The following is a 21,844-nucleotide window of genomic DNA, read 5'->3' as shown; positions in this document are numbered from 1 at the left end:
TGGTTGAAGAAGGCTCCACGGCCGAAACGTTGTGTTTTCTTCAGCATGGAAAAAACCTATTACTTGTTCCTTTGCAGCCTATGCATGCTGACGCAGCTACTCACCTGAACTACTTAAGCAAAAAAGCCATATAAGTTAACCACAAATAGTCCTACAGTATGGCACTTGCAGACTGGGAAAAAAAATGGATGTACTGATATTGGGACAATTTTCATATTCTCTCAAAAGAAGAAGGTAAAACAGCCTTTGGTATACATTCCCAGAAAGTCATGTAGAACATCGCTCTTGACCAGTGTCATCAATTCCCCTTCCTGGGAGGCTGTGGCTCAACCAGCTACAACTTAGACAATTAAGAAGAATAATTCACCTCTTCCATCTACACTTGAAAATAATGATTTTGTAGATATTACATATACAATTAGCAACTTTTGAAGTTCCTGGAAAACTGTCCAGCTGAGCAAATCATCAGATCATCGATGATGATCAAACTTCAGCTTGAATGCAGGGAAGCCCACGAACCCCAGCACAGACCTCCTGATACTCCAGGGAGCTACAGACATCTCAGCTCCTCACAGATAAACTGAGACTGGGTGTCAAGAGGAAATCATTGCACTGAGAGGCCGGATTAAATGGCAACATTCGCTCGTTGTCCTGGAGGGCGTTGTCCTGAGAGGATTGAAAAGAAGACGATGTGGCTTCCCTCCAAGACCAGGAGTGAATATCCATGTGCTAAATGAGCCATGAAAAACACACTGATGCCCTGGGATAGTTTCTCCATCACGGTACACAACAGAAACTGTTTTTTTTTTCTGTTAGGAAGCTAGATGCTTCAGGGCACCACAATCAAGTCTGGCCAGGTCTTATTAAAACACGATGTAAACAGTCATTCCTTTTAGTCACTTTGCTGATACTTTCATGCAACACAGCTTGTGAAGATTGAGTTGTGCATCAGTTCTTCACTAGTTGTGCAACAGCTGCTCCTGAGTCACAGTAGGACCTCAGTTTTAGGTCTCATCTGAGAGGCCAGGCATGGGAGGGTTCAGAATCACGTGTGGCTTCTGCAGGGCAACAGTGGGCACGGCTGGAGTTTTAAATAAAGCGTCCCGGTAGCATTCCATTTATCTTAACAACAGGACCTTACAGACTCTTAGTGCACTCCTGAGGTTAGTCTGAGTTGTTTTAATTTCAAATTAAGTTGGGGCATATATTATCATATTACCAGCCACAGTCCAAACATGATTAAACTTGTCAGCCTTGGGTTTTTGTTGTCGTTGCTGTTGTTCAATGGAGACTGAATAAGCTGGGTCTAAGTTGGTTTAAATGAAAAAGAAGTGTGGTTCTGGAATGTGAAGTGACCAAGAATAAACCCTTAAAGCTATCAGTTTCACTGAAACAATAACGACAACAATATCAAAACTATTATTATTATTATTCAAGGCATTCCCTGTACGAAACCAGTGTTTAGCTCGCTCCGCCCAGAGATGCGAGTCTCCGCCCTCTCTGAATGATCAGGTTCTGTTTTAAGGGAGTTGCGGAACAGTTGCTAATTGCTGCTAAATGCTGGGATATTCGGACTCGTGTAGGGATATGCCAGTAAATAACCTGACCCCAGCCTGGTAGACACCTCTGCTCGCAAAAATGCCTGAAGAGTCCAATAACTGGACTCTGGTTAAAACCGAAGGAAACCTGGTTCAGGTATGTTCGTTTGAACACAGCAAGAGCTTTGTCCTCAGGTGAGAGGCGAACGAGAGCACGATATTCTGAGTTTTAGAAAACGTAGCTGCTCTTTTTTAAACGATGCTGATGTTTTGCGTTCCAGCTAAATGAGATATATAAGATATAAAAGCTATATAAGAGGCTTTGTGTTGGTCTGTTCACGCCGAACGTCTTGAACGAAAAATTTAAGAAGGTCGATTTGTGTTTTATTTAGTATGAAAGTGGGCGAATTCATATATAATTATGTGTTCTCGAACAGATAATGCAGGTAACGATGAACACAAAGAATATTTTCAGTTACAGCAATTTCAGCATGCTGTCTAAATCAGTTTTACTATTGGAACGTTATAATGGTGAGATAAGCAGCATTGCATGAGACTACAGATAAATCAGCGTTGAGTGGGGGAAAAAATGTGACCTGCGATTTATTTAGTACCGTTGACAATGTGCAGTGTTTTCAAGTTATCTTCAGTTAAAATGAAAAACGCGAAAAAAAACGCTGTTGCCCTGTCGAGTGGTGTCTTAGGAAGTACGCACGCACATGTTTTGGAAACTTTTAGAGTGACTGCATTCTTTCTTATCTTGGTTAAACAGACCGACTGAAGAAAATGCTCTTTTGAGGTTAAAAAAAGACAGCAACAAGCACGAGCAAACCGAAATCAAATTAGGCTTTTGATTAGTGCAAAGTAATATCGCCTTAATCCGCTGTATAACAGCTATCATGTTTTGTGATGTTTAAACCACTAGAAATGCAGTGCATTTATACCGAATTTTTCTTCAGTGTTTTTAGACAACTGGCGGCATGTTTCGTTACAGCGCTTTATCGGAGTCTATCGATCTGCTTACATGCCAAAACTCTGCAGAGTATTTTGCAACCCCGCACTACCCTAAAATACCGCACACCCTGCATAACTTAACAACAACGGGTGTAGTCTCATTATGCATTGTCGCGTCTGACAGGCACTTATTGCGCTAGTACACATGACAATATAATTGATCATGTTTAGTGTTGTTTACATGGTTACAAAATATTTGTTTTTTTGTCTTAAAAAAATAAAGAAAACCTAGATTTGCTTTTAGGGATACATCTCAAAGCTTTGTGGTTTTTGATATTCCAGTATCACAAAAATATCTAAATTTCGATCTGGACGTAGGTGAAACACACTGGTAGGTTAATTGGTTTCTGGGAGAACTGGCCCTTGTGTGTGTTTGTGCTCCACTGGCGTCTCGTCCAGGGTGTACCCCACCTTGTCTGTTGCTTGCTGGGATAGGCTCCGGCTCCCCTGCGACCCTGTTTTGGATGAAGCGGTTAGAAAACAGATGGATGGATTTGTCTGGCTAAGAACAAGTGGTTCTCCAGGATTCTCCATGGGCGCGATACGTGATTTGACGTTTTCAGGGGCTGCATCATTTCATTCTGCATCCTGAACACAAATCCACAAAGTAGGAATACAAACAGTGAAGCAAACTTTATATTTTAAAAGACCTAGTCCGGAAGGAATGCCACAATTTCATATGGCGTTTGGGTTAAAAAGTGCCGAAATAAGTAAATATTTATATTTTCAGGATATAAATATCAGCAAAACCAAGGAAAAGGTCAAAACCAGATCCCCTTGGGGCCCCTGCATTGTTCAAGGTGGCTTTTCCTCTCCAAAAAAAAAAACTGTGTCAGTTAGCATATTCCAGAGAGCCTTTTTTAAAAAACATGTATAAATTATTGTGCAATTTTCCAGGGGAAATGCTTTATCTGGAAAGTAGGGTGAAGGTACTGCTAGTCAAAGTTCCTTGATTTCACCAACCCAGTTGCTTTTGTGTGCGAGGGAAGAATCCTGCCCCGTGTCAAGTGAAAGTGCGAGTTCAGTGCGCTCTGGGCCTGACCTCCCAGTGGACGCCTTACATGGAGTCTCGTGGGCCTTCTGGAACCGAATCAGTCAGTGAGAACATCATAAAAACAGGCACAACAAACCCTTCCTCCTGTCAGCATATTTATTTTGGAATGGTTGCTATGTAAAGTGAGGTCTTTGAACTGCGGAGCAGTTTGCAACACATTGTCTTTAAAGGAGCAATGACGAGATTGAATATGAAAGAATAACCTGCTTACAGCACAGCACCATTAGCCATGAACCACCAGAGCTGTGCTCATACTAATTTTGACCAAAAGACATATTTAACTCAAACTCGGACATGCTGCTCTGTATGGGTTGAGAAACATGACCCGTAGACGTGTCCACACTGTATGTTTACCCGATTCTTTCAGCTACTCTTTTGGGTGTTCCAACATTGTAGAATGCACAGCAAATAAAGAATGGGGTATCAGCTTTTTTAAAGTTAAGAAGAGATTGTTCATTTACACATGATGTGTCAAGCTGTGAAAGGAAGAATTGCAATTCATGTGGGTGCTTTCATGGCTTGCCTGCTTGTTTCTCACTTTATGACAGGTGGTGCTTTGCTTTTAAGATCAGATGGGTAGAATGGCTAACACTGCTGTTTTGTGGAGCTCAGGCTGAATACCTCTATAGATGGGCTTTGTGGTCTCTGGAGAAGTAATGCAGAACAAAGCTTGTGTTTGACCGAGCATTAGTTGGACTTAATTTGTACCTTTTCAAAAGGGATCCCACAGGGTCAGTCAATAAGCAGGTTCATGCATACTCTGTTTAATATTTTTGTGTTTTTTTTTGTGTTTTTTGGGGAAACAGGAGAACCTAGGGGCAGAATGACAGGAGAGCCCTACATCAAGGCATTATAGATACAAAGTATAAAACAAATTTATCTGTGATGATTGTGCATGTTGTGGTCTCCTTAATTCCATTCAATTCTGACTTTTCTGACCTGAACAGTTTATTGGACTTTTGTAACAAAGGTTTACAACACTTTTTAGAGTAGGCAGTTTTATCTGACTTGTCTATTTAATATTTGTGGACTTACTTTTTATCATACAGTGCCCCTTTGCTTTTCTGTTGTTTCTAATGTTATCTAATGTTTTAGTATATTATTTCACATTTATATTCTAACATATTTGTGCACAAATAAAGGGATCTTTCGCTTACAGCGGGCTTGATCAAATATGTTTAAACGTCGACCATCCAAAAAATCATAAAAATGTGAATAGGCAAGAATGCAGTATACAAGAATGATCTGTTTTCAGTATGAAACCTGAGCGAGACACATTTAAAATTCAAGCATCGCAAGTTTAACATTGGTTATGACCTCCTTGAGCATTAATGTGGTTCTGGCAGCACTGATGTAGAGACGTGAGCAGCCTCTAGACAGACTGCTGTTGGGTTTTCCTCTGCTCTTCCTATGCAGTAGCAGCCAGTCAGTGATGTTTGGCCAGTTGTGGTAATATCATATTAATAAAGAATATAATGACCAAATGCTCTTATTCAGCGCATATTGTTATGGTTATTGAAAGAGGCTGTTGTGGCCTCACAAGAGTCTAGACACAATGGATAACACCTGTCTCAGTGTCAACTTTTGAAGTTCTCGGGAGCCTCAGTGCAAGAAAGGAACTGGTGTTTACTTAGTGGTGTATTTATTAGCCATATGCAAGAGATTGTATGTGGCTAATAAAGTGATCTGATCTGATCTGTAGCACTTTGGATACTTGTCACTCAGAGCTTGAGGAAATCAACAGTCCTGTAAATTGGTTGACAAATTGAAGGCTCTCCAGGGCAGACCAGCATAAAAGGATTGCAGGTATTCAGGTGGCACAAAATTAATTAATTTGATTTTTCCATTTAATTTGACTGCAGTTATAACTAAACCATGGATTAGTGCAACCTGTTGCCAGGGCATGGTTGTTTTAAAGTCTCCCTGTATGCTGCACATTAGTGGTGGTGGAGGGGAGTCCCCATTACCTGTAAAGCACTTTGAGTGGAGTGTCCAGAAAAGCGCTATATAAGGGTAAGCTATTATTATTATTATTATTATTATTATTATTATTACTTGCGCTGGTCTTGGGCTTTTCTTCACTGACATTTTGCCTGGGGCCGGTGCCCGTCGATGAGAGCTCAGCTACTGTAAGTGCTTGAGTGAGCGACGGAGGCAGTGCATCGCTCATCTGAAGAAACCCAGATGTGCTGAGGCGGACAGCACAGGGAGAAGTTCGCCTGCGCGGTGGGGGCTGAGAGGCAAGGTGCTGTATGGGGGGAAGAGAGGGAAAGAAAAGAGGCTCGGTAACTGCTCTCAGTTAGACAGGGAGGATCCCAGGGCAGGATGGGAGTTGCACAAGTATGCTCCGAGTCAGCACGGCCAGTTAAAACCACTGCTCCCTGCCCCCAGACAAGTCTGATAATCTGACATTCCCAGACTCTCGGACAGCTCTGGTTCCTTTCTCAGTGCTACTGTAGCCTTGGATGTGTCGCTGTTCTTTCAATAACAAAGTCTACGCAACAGGAAGGATACAGTGTGGGGAAATAAACTGTTGCCTTAATTGATCTATCTGACCTCCTGTTTTGTTTGTCTCATGTTTTTTTTTTTGGCGTGCAGCAAGATACCAGTAACTTGTTAATCTCGGTGTATTTTGTCTGGTTTGATAGTGTGGAATACAGTGTGTTTTAAAAGTAATGAAATGCACCACCTTGTAGAAAAAGTATTTGAGTGTATCAAGTTTTCCACATTAAAACCTACAGGAGTGCAGTTGCTACTTACAGGAATGACCACTGTGACATTTCTGGTAAACCTCCCAATGTATCCAGGTAATTGTATGTGTAAAGGTAAAGCAAGTTTTAGAAATGCACATAAATATCTCAGTATATACTGAAATGTACCCTGATAGGTATACTGTTGACATCATCCTCATGAGCTGTAATAAAGATTCCCAAAGGAGATATTCAGGGCTCTCTTAAGGAGCAATGGTACAACTGCGCCATCTGCCCAAAGCCAGTGCCATTGCCCTGTACCTATACTTAGTCTGGTGTCTGCCACTGTCTTTCAGAGTGTTCTCCAGGACCTGGCCTGGGATGCCCTTTCTGGAGCGCACACCAATGGTGAGTGGGACAATGTCTGGACACAGTGCAATCCCCCCTAAACTCGGTGTCAAATGGGTTGGGTCTAGTCAGCTTAGAAAGAGCTGTTTCAGGGGCTCCAGGCTCAACTGGCAAAAGAACTGGTTTGGAGCAAGGTGGAGCTGTACGGCCCGGTGTTTCTGGTTCCATCCTTGTTCGACTGGTTGGAGTTGTCCAAGCAGAGGGGCTCAATTGACAGAGTGCCCCCAGAGGTACAGCTGGAATTATTCAGCCAGTCATTTCAGTGCTGCAGCAGCAAGAGATGTCCCGTGCCTCACTTTAACTCCCCTGTCAAGCATTGTAGAACTTCAAGCTTGTCAAAACATGGCTGGTTCTGCTGGCTGGGTGTGTCAGTGGCGCATGTCAACAGGTGTCTACTTCCCTTGTGAGAACAGCAGATGATGCTGGAGGGCAAATAATTAAAACCCTTAGCAGTTCCATTTAAGAATTACTCTTAAGAGTTTGTTACTCTTAAATGTGGGACTAAATGATTTTATTTTTAACTGTGTACTAAGAAAACAAGCAAGGAAGTTTAATAAAGCTTTCATCTAGTGTGCTTCCATCTCTTGTGGTGTCACAAGGCTGTTTAACCTTGGATAAGCACATGTATGGCAGTTGGTACCGCTGGCCAAAACGACGGTTCTCATTGCTGTGTGGAGTTTGTATGTCCTCCTCGTGATCTGGCATCCCCATCTAGGGGGCTGCCCCACTGTCTGTCTGGGTTCGCGTCAGCTTGGGGTGACCATCACAGGGATCGCAGCAGGTGCTTATGAATAGGGGATGATTGAACCACCATAATACACTCAGACGCACGTTTGTATTTCTGCATTTGCGTGGACGTCCCCTCAACTCATTCCATCTCTGCCTACTCTTCTATACTTCACCAGCTGAAACTCAACGTGGGGAAAACCTAGAACCAAAATGACTAGCCTGTGTACTTCTAGACTTTAAAGGAGATGCTGTTTAGTTTATAGAAACGGTAAAAAAATGGACCTCTTTAAAAATCCCTGCCTGTTTCTTAGGAGTGTGCTGCCTCTGACAGGTAGATATTTGGTACAGTATATTATAGTACTTCTGCGCATGCATGTATATGCATGCACAGACAGTTAAAATCTTTTCGGTTTATATTATGGCTGGAATGGGCAGTTGTGTGTTTTTCACTTTTCAGCTATGAGCCCCGTGAGCTCAAACCGGTAAGAATGAGGAAGTGTAGGCAGATACTCCTGGCCCACCCACTTCTGAGTTTTTGTGTTTTTTGCAGTTCAGTGCTGATTGGAGGAGAGGCATATTTCCTTCCCAGCAGCACTGCATGTCTGTCAGTGCCTGGGGAGGTTGGAAGGGCTGCTGTGTTGCAGTGAGTGAGCCCTGACTGATTTACCCTCCCTCCCCTTGGCAATTGTGCACAGTTGCTTTGGGATTTCTGGTCACCTGGCTCAGACTCAAGTCCAGCAGTTCCCTGTCCTGGCCCTGGTGACCCCTCACACCTGTTGGTTTATGTTCCAGCTGAGCCCTCAGTGACACAATCAGAGCCGTCATTGACTTAATAATAAGGTTAGTGTGCACTGTTTGTGCCTAGCTCGTAAACATGTTGGAGCTTTAACCACTGTATTTTGGAAGTGGAATAAAATCCCAAACTTGTCACTAGAAACAAAATGCAAATATTTCAGTGGAGCAACTTCTTAGATCAAGTAGGGCTTGAAAGATCTGATAAAGGTGGGAAGGAATGAAAAGCAGTAGGCGTGTGGACCAGGACCAGGACTGGGAATCGCTGCTCAAACCCGTGATCGTGGAGCTCAGGCGAGTGCCTTAACCCACTGAGCCACTTGGGTGACACTTCCACTTTAAAACCTCCCCTGTTGTTCGGTAATTTCTCCTTAACAATTTCTTATGCTCACAGAAAGGCCATCGATGCAGGCATTTAAAGATCAAAAACACACCAGCGAGAAGGTCATTATAATTCATTCTCGGCTTATGGCAAGAAGCGGCATTCATAACGCCAGTCAAAGGAAAGCTTTGGAAATAAAAATATTAAGTGATATTTTTAAGAGTAATTGCAAAAGTCCAGTCAAAGTAGCCCTTATTTCATTAAAGTTCTTCATTGTAAGATTTGTCTGCTTAGAATAAAATAACAATTGTGTATTTTATTATTATACTTGAACATCTCATGGTAGACCTAACAGTGTTATTATAGTTACTGTAACAAAGTTCCTGACCTAAAATCTTGGTCCAAATTCTTTCGACAAGATATGCCAGCCTTGCTTAAATATCTTCATGGGATAAGTGTTTCATCATTTCTTCCCATTTATTCTTAAACTTCTGTTTTTGAAATAACGGGGGAATTGTTTTAGAGGTCTGAAGGTTGGATGTCCGAGATGTCAGATGTTCTAGGCTGTGTTGTTTGCAGAGACGTAGTGTTACCTTTGGTGACTCGTTTGGGTCAGAATGAAGAAGTGACGAGAGGAGTTCAATCGTGCCGCAGAGAGAGGGCCGGGCACGTGGGGGTGGTCTTGGCTGGGATTGAGCAGGAGCTCAGAAGGTCCTCTTGTCTTTTGGGTTCCAGGGTCCACTCCGGCAATGCAGTTCCCCCACACACAGCCCACTGCCGGCAGCGAGGTGGTCCGAGGCAGCGGCATCATTCCTGGTAACCAAGAGTTTGTACATCTTCCTGCACTGTGGGGGTGAAACTCCCCTTTCCCAGCAGTTCCAGGCTGCAGTGTTTTCTTACAAATTACTGACGTATTTGACTGACACTTTTGTCCAAAAGAACATAGCTTTTATAGAGCTGGGCATTTTTTCAATTGGAGCAATTTGAGTGAAGTACCTTGCTTAAAAGTGCATCAGCAGTGTCTCTCCTAGGATTTGAACTCGCATCCCGACATCCACTTAATATAATTGCTGGGATGCTGCTTTTTATTGTCCAACTTCACACTTCCCTGTAAATCATCATCATAATTAAGATCCAGAGATTTGGATGTTCTCTATAAACGTACGTTTTCTTTTGCTGTGTCTGTCATTTTCAGACAGTAGTGGTAATGGTGTCACTGTCTTATGTGGAAATAAAAGTTGGCAGCACATCTCGTCGGAAAAGACGACAAAAATGTACTTTCAATCTGGATCCAGCCTGGAACGGGTATTGTTTGAAAAAGCACCTAAATCAGGGTTAGAGTGATGATGAATGTCCCAAAGCAAACTCCATTCCTGTGTTTTAAAGAAAAGGTTGGAAAATAGTCATTCTTCATCCAAATGATCCTGTACTCTTGTTGCCAAGAATTATACTGTATGCAGAGTGAATCAAGCAACAGCTGACCTAACTACATATTTACATTAAAGGCAAACTATTTTATTAACAGCAGCAAAAATGCACATTTTGCTTGGAAATGTATAGGCTCAGATATACCGAAACAGTTATACTTTCTCTCTAAGCTGAAATTGCTCTCATTAGTTAATTACACAGTAGCTGCCCGTTGCTTACTGATTTAGTAGCAGATGGAAGTGCTAGGCCCTCCTCTGTGTGGGCCGAAAGGAGCAAGACAAATGCTGGTAGGAGTAAAATAACCAAAGCAACATCAGTAACAAATGCACAGGGGCTACATAAGGTACATTAGAGTAATGACATGTCAGCCAAACAGTTTTGGGGACCAAAGATCAGTGTGATATCGTCTCAGTTCCAGTTATAAGCAAGGCAAAGTCAGCCTTTCACTTACAATCGTAATCCAGACATAAACTTTGAATGATTCCACATAGTGGAAAACAATTGTGTGGTTTTAACTGCCTTAATAGGCTTAGAAAACAGCATTTGATGATAAATGCTGACAAAATTGAGGCCACAATCATATTTCATGTCTTGATTTTTGATTTTAAGAGATCTTTAAAGGTATTGTCCCTGTGCAACATTTCTCAGACATAATGGGTGGTAATTGGTTTGATTCACAAATTGCATGCACACAGTCAGTCATTTTAGAGTTCTGAATGAACTGAGGGCCAGGAGACACTCTGGCCTTTCAGGAAATGAGTTTGATGCTTCTGTGATGAATTGTCACAGGCTGCAGTTGCCACAAAGGGTTCACAGTCTGCACAACTGGTTGTCATACCGGAGTGTAAAGACAACAGCTGCAAAAGAATTTACAGTAAACCCATAAATTCCCTTAAGGAACAGAGAAAAAGAAATCAGGCTTAAGAGGAAATTTAAAGTTGGAGAAGCCCATCACTTTTGTCCTTGAGGTATTTGGAGAGGATTTTGGGGACATTTGTGGACTGATTAGGATTTATCTTGGACTTGCTTGTCTACGTTTACACTGGTTCATCCAAGGTCAGTGCAAGTTGGTGTCTGTGAAACTGCCGCTTGGTACTGATTAGGAGATAATGGACTATGTGATCCAAATCGCTGTGTGACTGTATAGGAATCTCTTTATTCTGTATGATTGGACTGACACAAATATTGCATTAAAACCTAACAAGTTAAGACCCTTTTTAAAATGTTCCGTTTCAAGTAGAAAAACCCCTGAAACGGATTCTTGACACTCTCTCCAAGCCCAGGCGCACTTCTCTTGCACAGACTGTACAGTGTGTGCATTTCTTCCCTGTCGATCACATTCTGTTCTTAGCTGAACTCCTGCACTCAGCTCTAGCTCTCCTGACTGGGTAGTAATCTTCATGCCTCCTTTACAGTGAAATATGTCCTTTTTCGCGGCAGGAGACACCTCTGTAATCCACTGTATAATAACTGCTTACAGGGCCCGTGACTAACCTCCTGATGTAGGCTGAAACTGACACTCTGAAACCTGTTGTTAACCTGATGCTGTCAGCCAGCTCCCCTGTTATTACTTTCTGTGGCTTCACAAATTGAACATTAACTATACAGTGCCTCAGCCCTTCAGGGCATTTCAGAATCTATTTCTTGTTAAACGCTTTTGTTGTAACACAAAAACAGAATACCAGGATTGAATTAAATACATTAGTACAAGCTTGTGCCATCAATTTTTTTTAAAAGAAATTCACATTTTTAATCTGGGCAAGTAAATTCAGATCAGCTTAATTGGCTTGTATTTCTGTTGGTTGACGCAAATATCTGTGAAAGCCCCCTTTTGGAAGCTTAGTCTTGAGCATTTTTTCTTTAGTTTTTGTGTACTTTTATTTTTTTTCCTAATTTCCTTGGCAATGTTCTTGTTTGTTCCTCTGGAAAAAAAATGTTCTCTGAGTGATTGCAACATGAAGAATATAGGTCTTGAGAGGGAGTGAGAGATTGATAGTAAGAGTGAGGGAAAGATTTCTAAAAATGAAATCGGAATCTGTGTTCTTTTAAGGCTAGTAAACAGTGTCTCAGACATTTGATTAAGCTGTTGAATTTGCCTTTTGTAATGTGTACAAAGACTTTTTTTTCCATTTGTAGGACACATGATGTGGCAAGTTGCCATTCTGTTCTTTGGTGCAGGCATGATCTTTTTTTTCCAAGATTTTTCCAAGATAAGACCTCGTGGACTGTAATTATGTCAGGTCCTCTTTGACTCCTGCTCACACTGCCCCCTTGTGGCATTCCATAGGAACTACACAAGCTTTCAAAGTGATTTAATATCAGTATACTGTATTTGACTTCAGCCTGGCCTCCCAGCTAGGTAGTATCTTGTCTTATCTTGCCAGGATAGACTCTGGCTCCCCTGCAACCCTGTGTTGGATAAAGTGTTTGGAAGTTGGATGGATTGAATTTAACCTTAATGATTATAAATTCCCTGTATTCAGCCTGATCCACTCACTGCTGTTTTGTTAAGGATTGGGAGTCAACTCTTTGAGTCAGCTTGGACTGTAAGCAGTGTCTACAGTAGACGTATACCGCCAGGCATCTATGGATCTGTGGGTGTCCTCAGAAACTGAGTAGGGTGTTCCCAGGATTTCCTCTCGTGTTTTTCTTACACGTGTCATGTAATCTCGCAAAGTGGATCTGCTCTGACGGTGCTCACAGCAACATTGTCAGCCTGTGGTCCGGCTTTTAGTTTGGTGAAATGCCTTCATATGAACTGGCTTATCCAGAATCTGCCAGGCTGGCCACAGGCTGGTGTCCTGGGGGAGCTGTGATGAAAATTACTGTGCTTCTGTGCAGGTGGGATAGCGGCAGCTGTGTTTATCAGTTTCCTGCTGGCTCTCTACGCTGTGCTGTGGAAGTGTATGGTGGCTGCGCCCAAGAGGTAAGATGATTCCTCAAGTATTCAGTTAATTTTAAATTTTAAACCTTGTGAAATGCAGATGGATGCATTCAACAGGTTTGTTCCTTCATGCATATATGGAGCACATGTGGGCTTAGCTCCTAACACCTGACTTGCCAACATCTTAACAAGATGTAAAGCACCACACAGATCATTCTAAATGCTGATTTAAGAGATCCCATTAAACATCATAAGATCTTCGTTCTGGTTTGCAAAACATTTTCTTGAAGAAGTACTGTCATAACCCCACTGTTGTGAAACATATTTTAGAAAGAGTTTGGTGTTCTCTGTGGCTCAAGGTGAGGATTGAATTACATAGACGCACTTTGAAGTACAGTATACAGGATTTGTAAGCCAGACCAGATTTAATTAGCATGAAGAGAAACGGGTATAAACGGGTAATTAGAAAGCGTGAAATAGGATATCTTTGTAAAATTTCAGGCATGAGAAGAAAAGGAAGGCGAAGACTCAGCAGCTGAAGGGCCCTCTGAAGGAGCTGATCTGCTGATTCTCCGGCACTGGGACCTGTGCTGTTTCACTCTGGCACAATTCTTGTCACCTTGTAGCTTGCTGGTTTCTCCAGGCTGACTCACAGACTGGCTCTGCTGTGCCTGCTGAGGGACGAGACCTGGCTGTGTAACCCTGCATGAGGGACTGTTTAAAGTCCCGCACAGGCGGCATTCTCTCACCTCTCCATTTATGTTCTGCCTGGAGGGGGAGCAATCATTTTCACCACGGCACAGGAGCAAGACTGCATCAGGAAACGGTTCCCGCCAGGGCAAAAATGTAAAGCTTGTTCGGTTTTAAGAAAAATCTTTTGGTTGATGCCTCAAGCTGACACCGTGATTGCATTGTAGGACAGCCATCCTTATAGATTCGTATTGATACTCATACACCAGAGAGAGGGATAAATGAACACTAAGCAGGGGAAAAAAAACTGGGGTTGATAAAGATGCAGCGATTGATATGATCCCTGTACATTAATCGGAAACGTTATTGATGGCAGTAAAGCGTGCAGGAAAGCCATAGCTAGCGCTGGAATGTGCTGTGAGGCAGTCTGCTGTGAATGCATCGTCCTGGCCAGAGGCAGGTACTTTCTGGGAAAGTGTGGAATTGCAAGCCAGAGATTAAGAAGGCTTCACGATGGAATTTCAATAAAAGAAATTTGTTCATATGTGTTTATACCCAGCAGTCATGCCTGCCAGCTGCAGACCTCTGGCTGGGTTTGCACTCAAGCCTTACTGTATATAATGGCAGCATCCATAGAAAGATTGAGTCTCCTCACCCCAGTGCCATGCTGTTTTCCTTGGAGAGGCACCAGCTGAATAAGGGTTCAGTTTCCCATCTAGCACTGTTTTTTTTTGTTTGCAGTTTGATCATGGGATTGTTCAATGCATGTGTATTTAGTTACATGTATAAGCTGTGATGTCGTGTACACACTGAGAAGCTGTTGTTAAAGAAAAAGTCTTTCAGTAAACTGTATTGTCAGTTCAGCAAGATTACTGGGGATTTAATAAAGTTAGATATTTTGGGTTTGTGCTGCTACAGGACAGAAGTCATATCTGGTGTTATGGTTGACTTTCAGGATTTTGGTTGTGTTGGTTTCTGTTGATTTTCCTTTTTGCTTTAAATACCCTGTTTTGTATAGATGACTTCTAACGGTCTTTGGTTTTATATGGGAATGTGAGGTTTTGTGAAAGTGGAATGAATATGAGAGAATGTCCTGTAAGTCAAAGTCAATAGTTCAGTTGGACTCCCCACTGTCTTTGGCATATTCCTGTGCCGAGTTACTGTAAATGTTGTGGATTTCTTCCACCTCAAATATGCTTTACATGTTATACTAGAAAGGAAATGCTCCCTGATAAATAAATCTTTTTTCAAGCCCTTAAAATGTATCTATGGTTGTATCTAGAATACCCATGAAGCCAAGATGCAGTGGTTGCAATGATTTAAATTTAAAATGAATCTGCACTTTAAGTGGGCCCACCTACATGATGTGCATTGCAAGGTGCTGCTGCATTAAAGAGGTGAGATACTTTTCCAGACCTTTTTAAGACTTATTTGGGATACGTCTTGTCGCTTTTGTAGGATGTTTTTAGAGGATGAGACTATCCTTTTAGACATAATACATAATACATTTAACCTTGGTTGTAGGGTACAAAGTCTTTAATTCAGTTTAATTTCAATTTTTAAATTGACCAGGTTTCTGTCATTGAGGGGGGGAAATCATCTATTTTCTGTGTGAAGAGAACTTTCCAGTTAAAAAAAATAAATGAAGAGCTCATCTCTAAAGCTTCTGAAAGTGTCAGAACATTGAAGCAAAACCAGATGGGTACAATCTACAGCTCTTAAAAATAAGCTGTTTTTTGTTCAGCCTCAGAAGATCAAAATAATTTATTCTGTTTTCTCGCGGTGAAAAAGAGTGAAATTGATGTACAGAATGCTCAAAGTAAGTATACCCCCCATTTTATTTCTGGTCAACAAACCCACTAACAACTTTCCTATTTATTGCATAAGTCATCCTTATATTCTTGATTGAACTTTGATTTCAACATGGTCATACTTCTTTTATTTTTTCTTAGTGTGATTTTACATTTCTTTAATTACATTCATTTGTGGTACAACAGCTTATATTTTTCAAGTATACTGGCAAAATGTACAACAGCTATACTGAAGTGACAGGCTTACTAGTTCCTACAGTGAGATAGTACCGATGCCTATGTTTTGTGCTTGCTCATGGGTATAGGGACCAGAGTGTCATGAATTTAAAGAGTTAAAGTTAAGGAAAATGAGTCAAACTCATCACTGATGGCAGTCACCGAACTTTACCCAAAATGGGCTCTATTTTTAAACATGCTTCAATGAATACTGTAAACATTTTTCTGTTCAACCTTTTCTCTAAAATTTCATATATTGAAATAAATCCTGTATAAATATATGAACTGTTTTTTTTTTTTAGTGTTTGAAATCCACAGAGTGGTGCAAATGTAACACAATGTATTACAAATTCAGTTGGAGCTTTGTGGACTCACACATATCAGATTAATGTGTAGTTGTTGACCGAAGTTACTACTCTACTGTTACGTACAGTATATATGTACATAGTGGTAATAATGAAAGAGTGGATTAAAGTGTTTTACATTGTATATGTAGAGAGGAGTGCAAATATCTGTGCATGACTAATTCATGTGTCAATAATTTTTTCGAGAAATATTACAGTCCCTGTTGTAATAGCAACACCACTGTTTAGGTATAAAATAAATAGTCTGACTTAATTGCACAGTTTCCACTACTATATACAATTAGTAACATTTTTCATTGCATTCGTGGTGTCTTTTATATATGTATGATGTGAATTTTTAGAAGTATCAAATTTCTACTTAACAATGCAGCAGAACATAAACTATTTGAGAACACTTTTACCACAGTGTATGAAGGTCTCTTCAGCATTCCCATTTGGATCTTCTTGTGTGGCGTTTTCCAGGAGTGTACAGTTTGTTTCCTGTTTCCACATGCTTGTATCCTGGGGTGGTCGTATGGGTATTTTCAAGATCCCATGTTCTCAGAGAAAAATGAGGTATGTGCAGTTAAGAAAGAGTTTTGAGAAACAGTTTTTTTTTCCAGTGGTTTTCACAATTTTGAGGTTGCCTGGACAGGTTCCCCCTCTACAGTATTGGAGGGACAGGTGTGTGGTTGTCCATTGTTCATTGCACTTGTGTCACAATGAAGGTTTTTTTCAGTGTCTTTAAATCCTGCGTTTAAGTAGACGTGATTGACCCGTTCAGAATCCTTCTGCTCTTTTTTCTCCTGGAGTTCCAGCAGCACAGCGCGGTTGACATCAGGCCCTGGAAGAGAAAGAAAATTATTAAAATCAGACCTTGACCTGGTCATGTGGACTGATTGATTGAATGTTTATTTCGGGAACTCAGTGCACAGATGGTCCCTGGTGTCAAGTCTTATTAGCTGCTCAACTGCTTTGAAAGCCCCTTTTATCCTTCCTCAATTGAATTGATCTGCCAGAGCCAGCTACATGAAGAGTGCGGATTTACTACTCTTAAAGGCAGTACAGGTGGCTGTGGACAAATATCACTTTTCTGCTCAGTTTCCCAGATCACCACTCATTGCTAGACTACGGTGTTTTCTCGTTCTATATCTGGCTCTTCTCTAAGTTACTGTGCATTTTCTCCAAATAGGGCAGTTATGTGATGATTCACAATTCTGGACCTGGGGACCCATACACCTGTTCATTTACCTTACAACTGAGGTCTTTAGTTTAAATAAATCCTCACCTGAACCAACACATTGCTTGCTTAGGACTTTGCAAGTTTTTTTTTCTGTGCAAAGGCTGTAGATTTTAAGTTCTGTAGGAAATGTAATAGTTAAAAGTCGACCTCCTACATGTTAAAAAACTGAAAACAAAGAATTCAATTTTAAAATATGAATGATCTAAAGGGTACAGTTATTTAGATGTGTGTTCAGAGGAAACAAAAACCAGGACCAGAATTAGGAACACCTGGGTTATGGGACTCCACCTGTGACTGGGAATGGGGTGAATATACAGTAGTCAGTCACTACAGGTCTTCTAGCTTTAGCAAATAAACACAGTGCCTGATTCATGTACAGGATGGCTGGTTGGAACTCCAGATGGGGGGAAGAAATAATCGATCTCTCCGGGTAGTGCAGGGAAGGAGAGAAAGCTCTCTTACCAAAGTAGCTGAGTAGCACGGGCAGGAAGACCAGGCCATGAGCCATGCCCAGCAGGGTGATGACCAGGTTGAGGCGGAAGAAGAAGAGCTGGATAAGTTGGGCCTTTGCAAACGCCAGCACCACAATTCCTGGGAGATTCGTCATGGCAACACCAGCAAATACCTGAGAGTCCGAGACATGAGACATACAGTTAGGCCGAGCTTCTTAGGATACCCTAGATGAACTGCCCTCAGACTCCTCTCTCTTAATGACTGTTGTTCTTAATATTAGTTTCTTCACCATCTGCATCTCATTGTTTTAATTATTCCTTAAGTTCTATGAGCCTTTCTTCATCCTTCTTAATGGTAGCGAAAACGTGTTTTGGTGCATTCACAAAGCCTAGCTTGTAAACAGGCTCAGTCATGGGAAGTAAACCTCCTAGCTTCTGCAGCCTCAGTCATTGGAAGCCCATAAGAATAACGGGATATTTGTTTTGTAGGACTACATTTGGCATGCGTGTTGTTACAGAGCAGTTTTACATTTTTGTGCCAAAATTGGACATTCCTACAACTGAAGCAACTCTTCATCAGTAATTGTCCTTCAGATTTTAATAGCTGATTTCTGATTTGATCTTATGTCTGCAGGATGACACTTCAGATATTAGATCCTATGAGAAGTGGCTGCTGGAGACTTTGAGATCTACAGCCAACATGATCAGTTATCAAATGAGCGAAGGGGGTCAAAAGGTCTGCCCTCGTTTGTAGCCCTCGTGGAGCTCTTGTTCTTGCCCTTCTAGACTCAGTCTGCTCAGGAGCTACTGTAAGTAAATGCACACTGACTTACGGCACTGCCCATGTTGGCTGTGGCCTCCTTGGCTCTCTCCACACGGGTGGTCTTGGTGCTGATGGCAAAGGTGCGGGTGAGATGGGAAACGAACTCCACTGAGATACCGACAGCCTGGAAGAAACACGCACTTCCATTAGGGCACTGCACGATACGACTTGATGTAACAGGGGTTTGTTCCAAGTACTCATGATCCTCAAGGGCACTGAAGAAGCCAACTCAAGGGATTTCTTCAGAATGAACAGCGAAACATGAATTTGAGCACACAAGTGGAATGTAGCCTTTGGATGAGACGTAAAACCGAGGTCCCTTACTCTCTGTGGTCATTAAAAATCTCAAAATGAGTAGGGGTGTAACTCTGTAATTTCCCATTGGCCCTTACCAATCATGGCCTCCTAATAACCCCCCTCTATGAATTGGCTACATTACTCTGCTCTCCTCCCCACTGATAGCTGATGTGTGGTGAGCGTTCTGGCGCACTATGGCTGCCGTCGCATCATCCAGGTGGATGCTGGACATTGGTGGTGGTGGAGGGGAGTCCCCATTCTCTGTAAAGCGCTTTGAGTGGAGTGTCCAGAAAAGCGCTATATAAGTGTAAGCAATTATTATTTCAAACCGAGAACAGGAGGCACTTCTTTGCACAAAAGAACAAAACACCCAGCCATATTTTTGAAGCTGATACCATGACTTCTTCAAGAAACAGCTAGATGAGATGCTTGGATCAATGAACAGCTTCCAAATGGGCTAGATGGCCAGATGGCCTCCCCTTGTTTGTAACTTTTCTCATGTTCTCATTTTAATATAGTGCTTCATACAGTCCCATCATAGAATATTGTATTACAAACAAGCAGAAAAAGCCATGCAGTGTGATTCCATTTACAAAGGGATAGAGATAGTGATATACTGTATATAAGACACAGTAAACATACTGTGATCTTGAAAGGAAAAAAGTAATAGGTTTATTCCATGCTGAAAAGAGACGAAAGGAAACACACTTCGGTTGTGGAGCCTTCTTCGGGCGTAAGAAAGATAGGGCTATGCTGTGATCTTAACTTACATTTTAGAATGAGTGGGTTTGTTTGCATATCTTGTATCTGTCAGGAAGTACCTACACCACAGAGCTTGCTGTTTCAAGTTTCTTCAGGGCAGGGAAATGGGTCCAATAAATTGAACTGATTTAGTTTAGAGTGGAACAAACATCACAACCTGCTCATGACCCTCAGAATGATGAATAAGAAAGAATGCCTTACTATGATAAGTTTAAACTCTGATTTGCCTATAATTTGGCAAATGGAGCTACACATTGGAGGAGTGGTACTGTGCACACTAATCACAATTGCAAAATGTTGCACTGTGCTCTGAAACCTGTTACTTACAGCATCTTATCTAAAAAAAGGTGATATGGAGTTGAATTATTGTATTGATGAAATCCTTCCAATGAATAAGCCCTAACTACCCTTTAAATGTATTTTTGAATTAATTTATCTCTTACTTATCTTTTCAGTAAAACCATCGCTCTTCAGTAAAATGTAGTCTAAGAAACACAAGAATTACTTCCTACGGTTACTTAAAGTTAACCTCTGACCTAAATGTACCCTTAGTGGAATTCAATAAGAAATGAGCTACTGTACACGTACTTTTTTCCATACATGTTTTTTCCAATTGAAATATACTTTTAAGCCTGGATGAAGATGCCTGTTCTTGAATTGATAGAACCTGGATAGAAGAAACTCTTATCAGAGCATGTTCAACACCAAAGGTTACAGAAATTCTTGGTCTGGGGAATGTGTGGGTTGGTCATACAGTATGTGAACACAAGGTTTTCCAAAGTAGAAATTATGTGAGCTCAACAGCAGTTCAGCAATAGGCTCTGCAATAACCAGGTTTTCACTATGGCATCCACGAAGATAAATAATGATTTCTTGCTCAGTCCAACAGCTTCTAATCTTCCCTGTTCTGTGAAAGGAATGTGATGGAGCCATCACTGTTTGATACTGTATTAGAGAATAAATAAAAAATTCTCAATCAAGAGAATTGTGTTAGTGAGTCTTCAACAATGCATTACTGACCGTGACCAGGTTGATGAGTGAGACAGCATTGTAGTCAATCCCCCACAGGGTCATGACCCCAACGGTATCCACGGTGATCATGACAATGGTGAGAAGGTTGAGCAGGCCTGACAACAGGTCCATGCCCAGCAGGATGCAGCACACAACAAAAGTAGGCAGGAGACACATTGAGATGCTGAAGATGCCCTCTGGCACAATGGAGAGGTACTGCTCGTAGAACACGTAAGTGATCCTGGAGGACAGATGCAGAAATGCATTTATGTGCTTTAAGGTCCAGTAAGTTCAAAAACTGCACAGTTCATAAAACTGAAAGTACCAGTTCAAGAAATGGTAGACATTCCATAACACACCCTCAAAACTGTTGACATCTGTGACGAGAGACCCCCCCCCAGAGAGGGATTTTAACTTTTAAAAAGACCTTAAAGCACTTGAGTCTTAGTCTAGAAAACCCCAGGTGTGTCTAGCTCTGGGGTCTCCAGGTGCCCCTGCACAGTAGTTCTTAGGGGTGACGGGGCTCGTACGTGTAAGGGAAAACCTCAAAGTCGGGGTCTGTGCCCAGGATCTTCCTCATGCCCATGGTGATGTTCTCCGCCAGCTTTCGGGCCTTCTGCAGAGCGTCAGTGAACTCCTGAGAGTTGGTCAGAGGGGTGTGATAGGCCATGAACCGCGAGGCTGCCGGAGAAAAAGAAGGCAGGGTTAGTCTAAACAGTTTCCAACACACACACATTCCCTGATATGGGGGATTAAATATCTAGCTTCTTCTCACGGGTGTAAACAAATATTCTGTGCTGCATGCGTTTTCTTCATCAGCGTGCTCAGCTGTGCATTTAGCAAATCTTTGAATAGTGAAGTCATGTGAAATCTAAAAGCTGGGTTAATGTATTTTTCTTTTTTTAGAAATCCTCAGTACCATGCACATCTGCCAAATCTATCCATAATCACAACTCTGGTTAAATAAACTGATTCTTACCTATCACATCTCCGTTCTCATTCCTCACCACTGCTTTGTCATAGGCCCCCAACCCTCTGTGGAGACAGAATGGGGGCTTTTAGCAGATACAGGTTCAAATGGACTGACTAGGTCTAAAGGTTTTCTGGGACATTTATTTTGTGGGATTTGTCACACAACTGCAAGTGGGACTTCTCTTGAGCCGAGAGCAAACCTTTGCTCTTTGCAACAATGTCTGAAAGGAGCACAGTGTCAGTCGCAACATCAAAGTGTGATTTTTGGGCTAAGTGAACAGAAAAGCCACAGAAAAAGATTAAAAGTTGAAAGTGGACCACAAGAAGCAGAGTATTCTGGAGGCGAGGAACAGCTGGGCAGGAT

At 41.7% G+C, this 21,844-nt stretch overlaps 2 protein-coding genes across 2 annotated transcripts in view; one reads left to right on the top strand and one right to left on the bottom strand.

Annotated features, from left to right (window-relative positions):
• Positions 1-1,500: 1,500 nt before the first annotated feature.
• Positions 1,501-15,857, top strand: LOC138224553 (uncharacterized). The gene is made up of 5 exons (XM_069182400.1): positions 1,501-1,695; positions 6,653-6,704; positions 9,283-9,363; positions 12,817-12,901; positions 13,361-15,857. Exons 1-5 carry the CDS (start codon positions 1,639-1,641, stop codon positions 13,425-13,427), a joined length of 342 nt encoding a protein of 113 aa, XP_069038501.1. The 5' UTR covers positions 1,501-1,638; the 3' UTR covers positions 13,428-15,857.
• The window catches only part of npc1l1 (NPC1-like 1), a 19,400-nt gene continuing 13,027 nt past the window's right edge, over positions 15,472-21,844 (bottom strand). The window contains exons 13-18 of the mRNA XM_015340311.2: positions 21,488-21,543; positions 21,039-21,189; positions 20,518-20,749; positions 18,449-18,562; positions 17,626-17,788; positions 15,472-16,764 (exon numbers count right to left, since the gene is read on the bottom strand). Coding sequence (XP_015195797.2) covers positions 16,550-16,764; positions 17,626-17,788; positions 18,449-18,562; positions 20,518-20,749; positions 21,039-21,189; positions 21,488-21,543 — 931 coding nt within the window. The 3' untranslated portion in view covers positions 15,472-16,549. The remainder of the gene's footprint in view (positions 16,765-17,625; positions 17,789-18,448; positions 18,563-20,517; positions 20,750-21,038; positions 21,190-21,487; positions 21,544-21,844) is intronic.

The sequence above is a fragment of the Lepisosteus oculatus genome, chromosome 2, assembly GCF_040954835.1.
Source record: "Lepisosteus oculatus isolate fLepOcu1 chromosome 2, fLepOcu1.hap2, whole genome shotgun sequence".
Taxonomy (NCBI): Eukaryota; Metazoa; Chordata; class Actinopteri; order Semionotiformes; family Lepisosteidae; genus Lepisosteus; species Lepisosteus oculatus.
The sequence above is the reverse complement of the archived record's forward strand: the minus strand, read 5'-3'. Positions and strand labels throughout refer to the sequence as shown.

Excerpts from the sequence above, each read along its gene's own strand:
- LOC138224553 (XM_069182400.1), top strand. The coding sequence starts at position 1,639 with ATGCCTGAAGAGTCCAATAACTGGACTCTGGTTAAAACCGAAGGAAAC. Across the intron at positions 6,705-9,282 it reads TTCTGGAGCGCACACCAATG|GGTCCACTCCGGCAATGCAG; the intron begins GTGAGTGGGACA and ends TTTGGGTTCCAG. Across the intron at positions 9,364-12,816 it reads AGGCAGCGGCATCATTCCTG|GTGGGATAGCGGCAGCTGTG; the intron begins GTAACCAAGAGT and ends GCTTCTGTGCAG.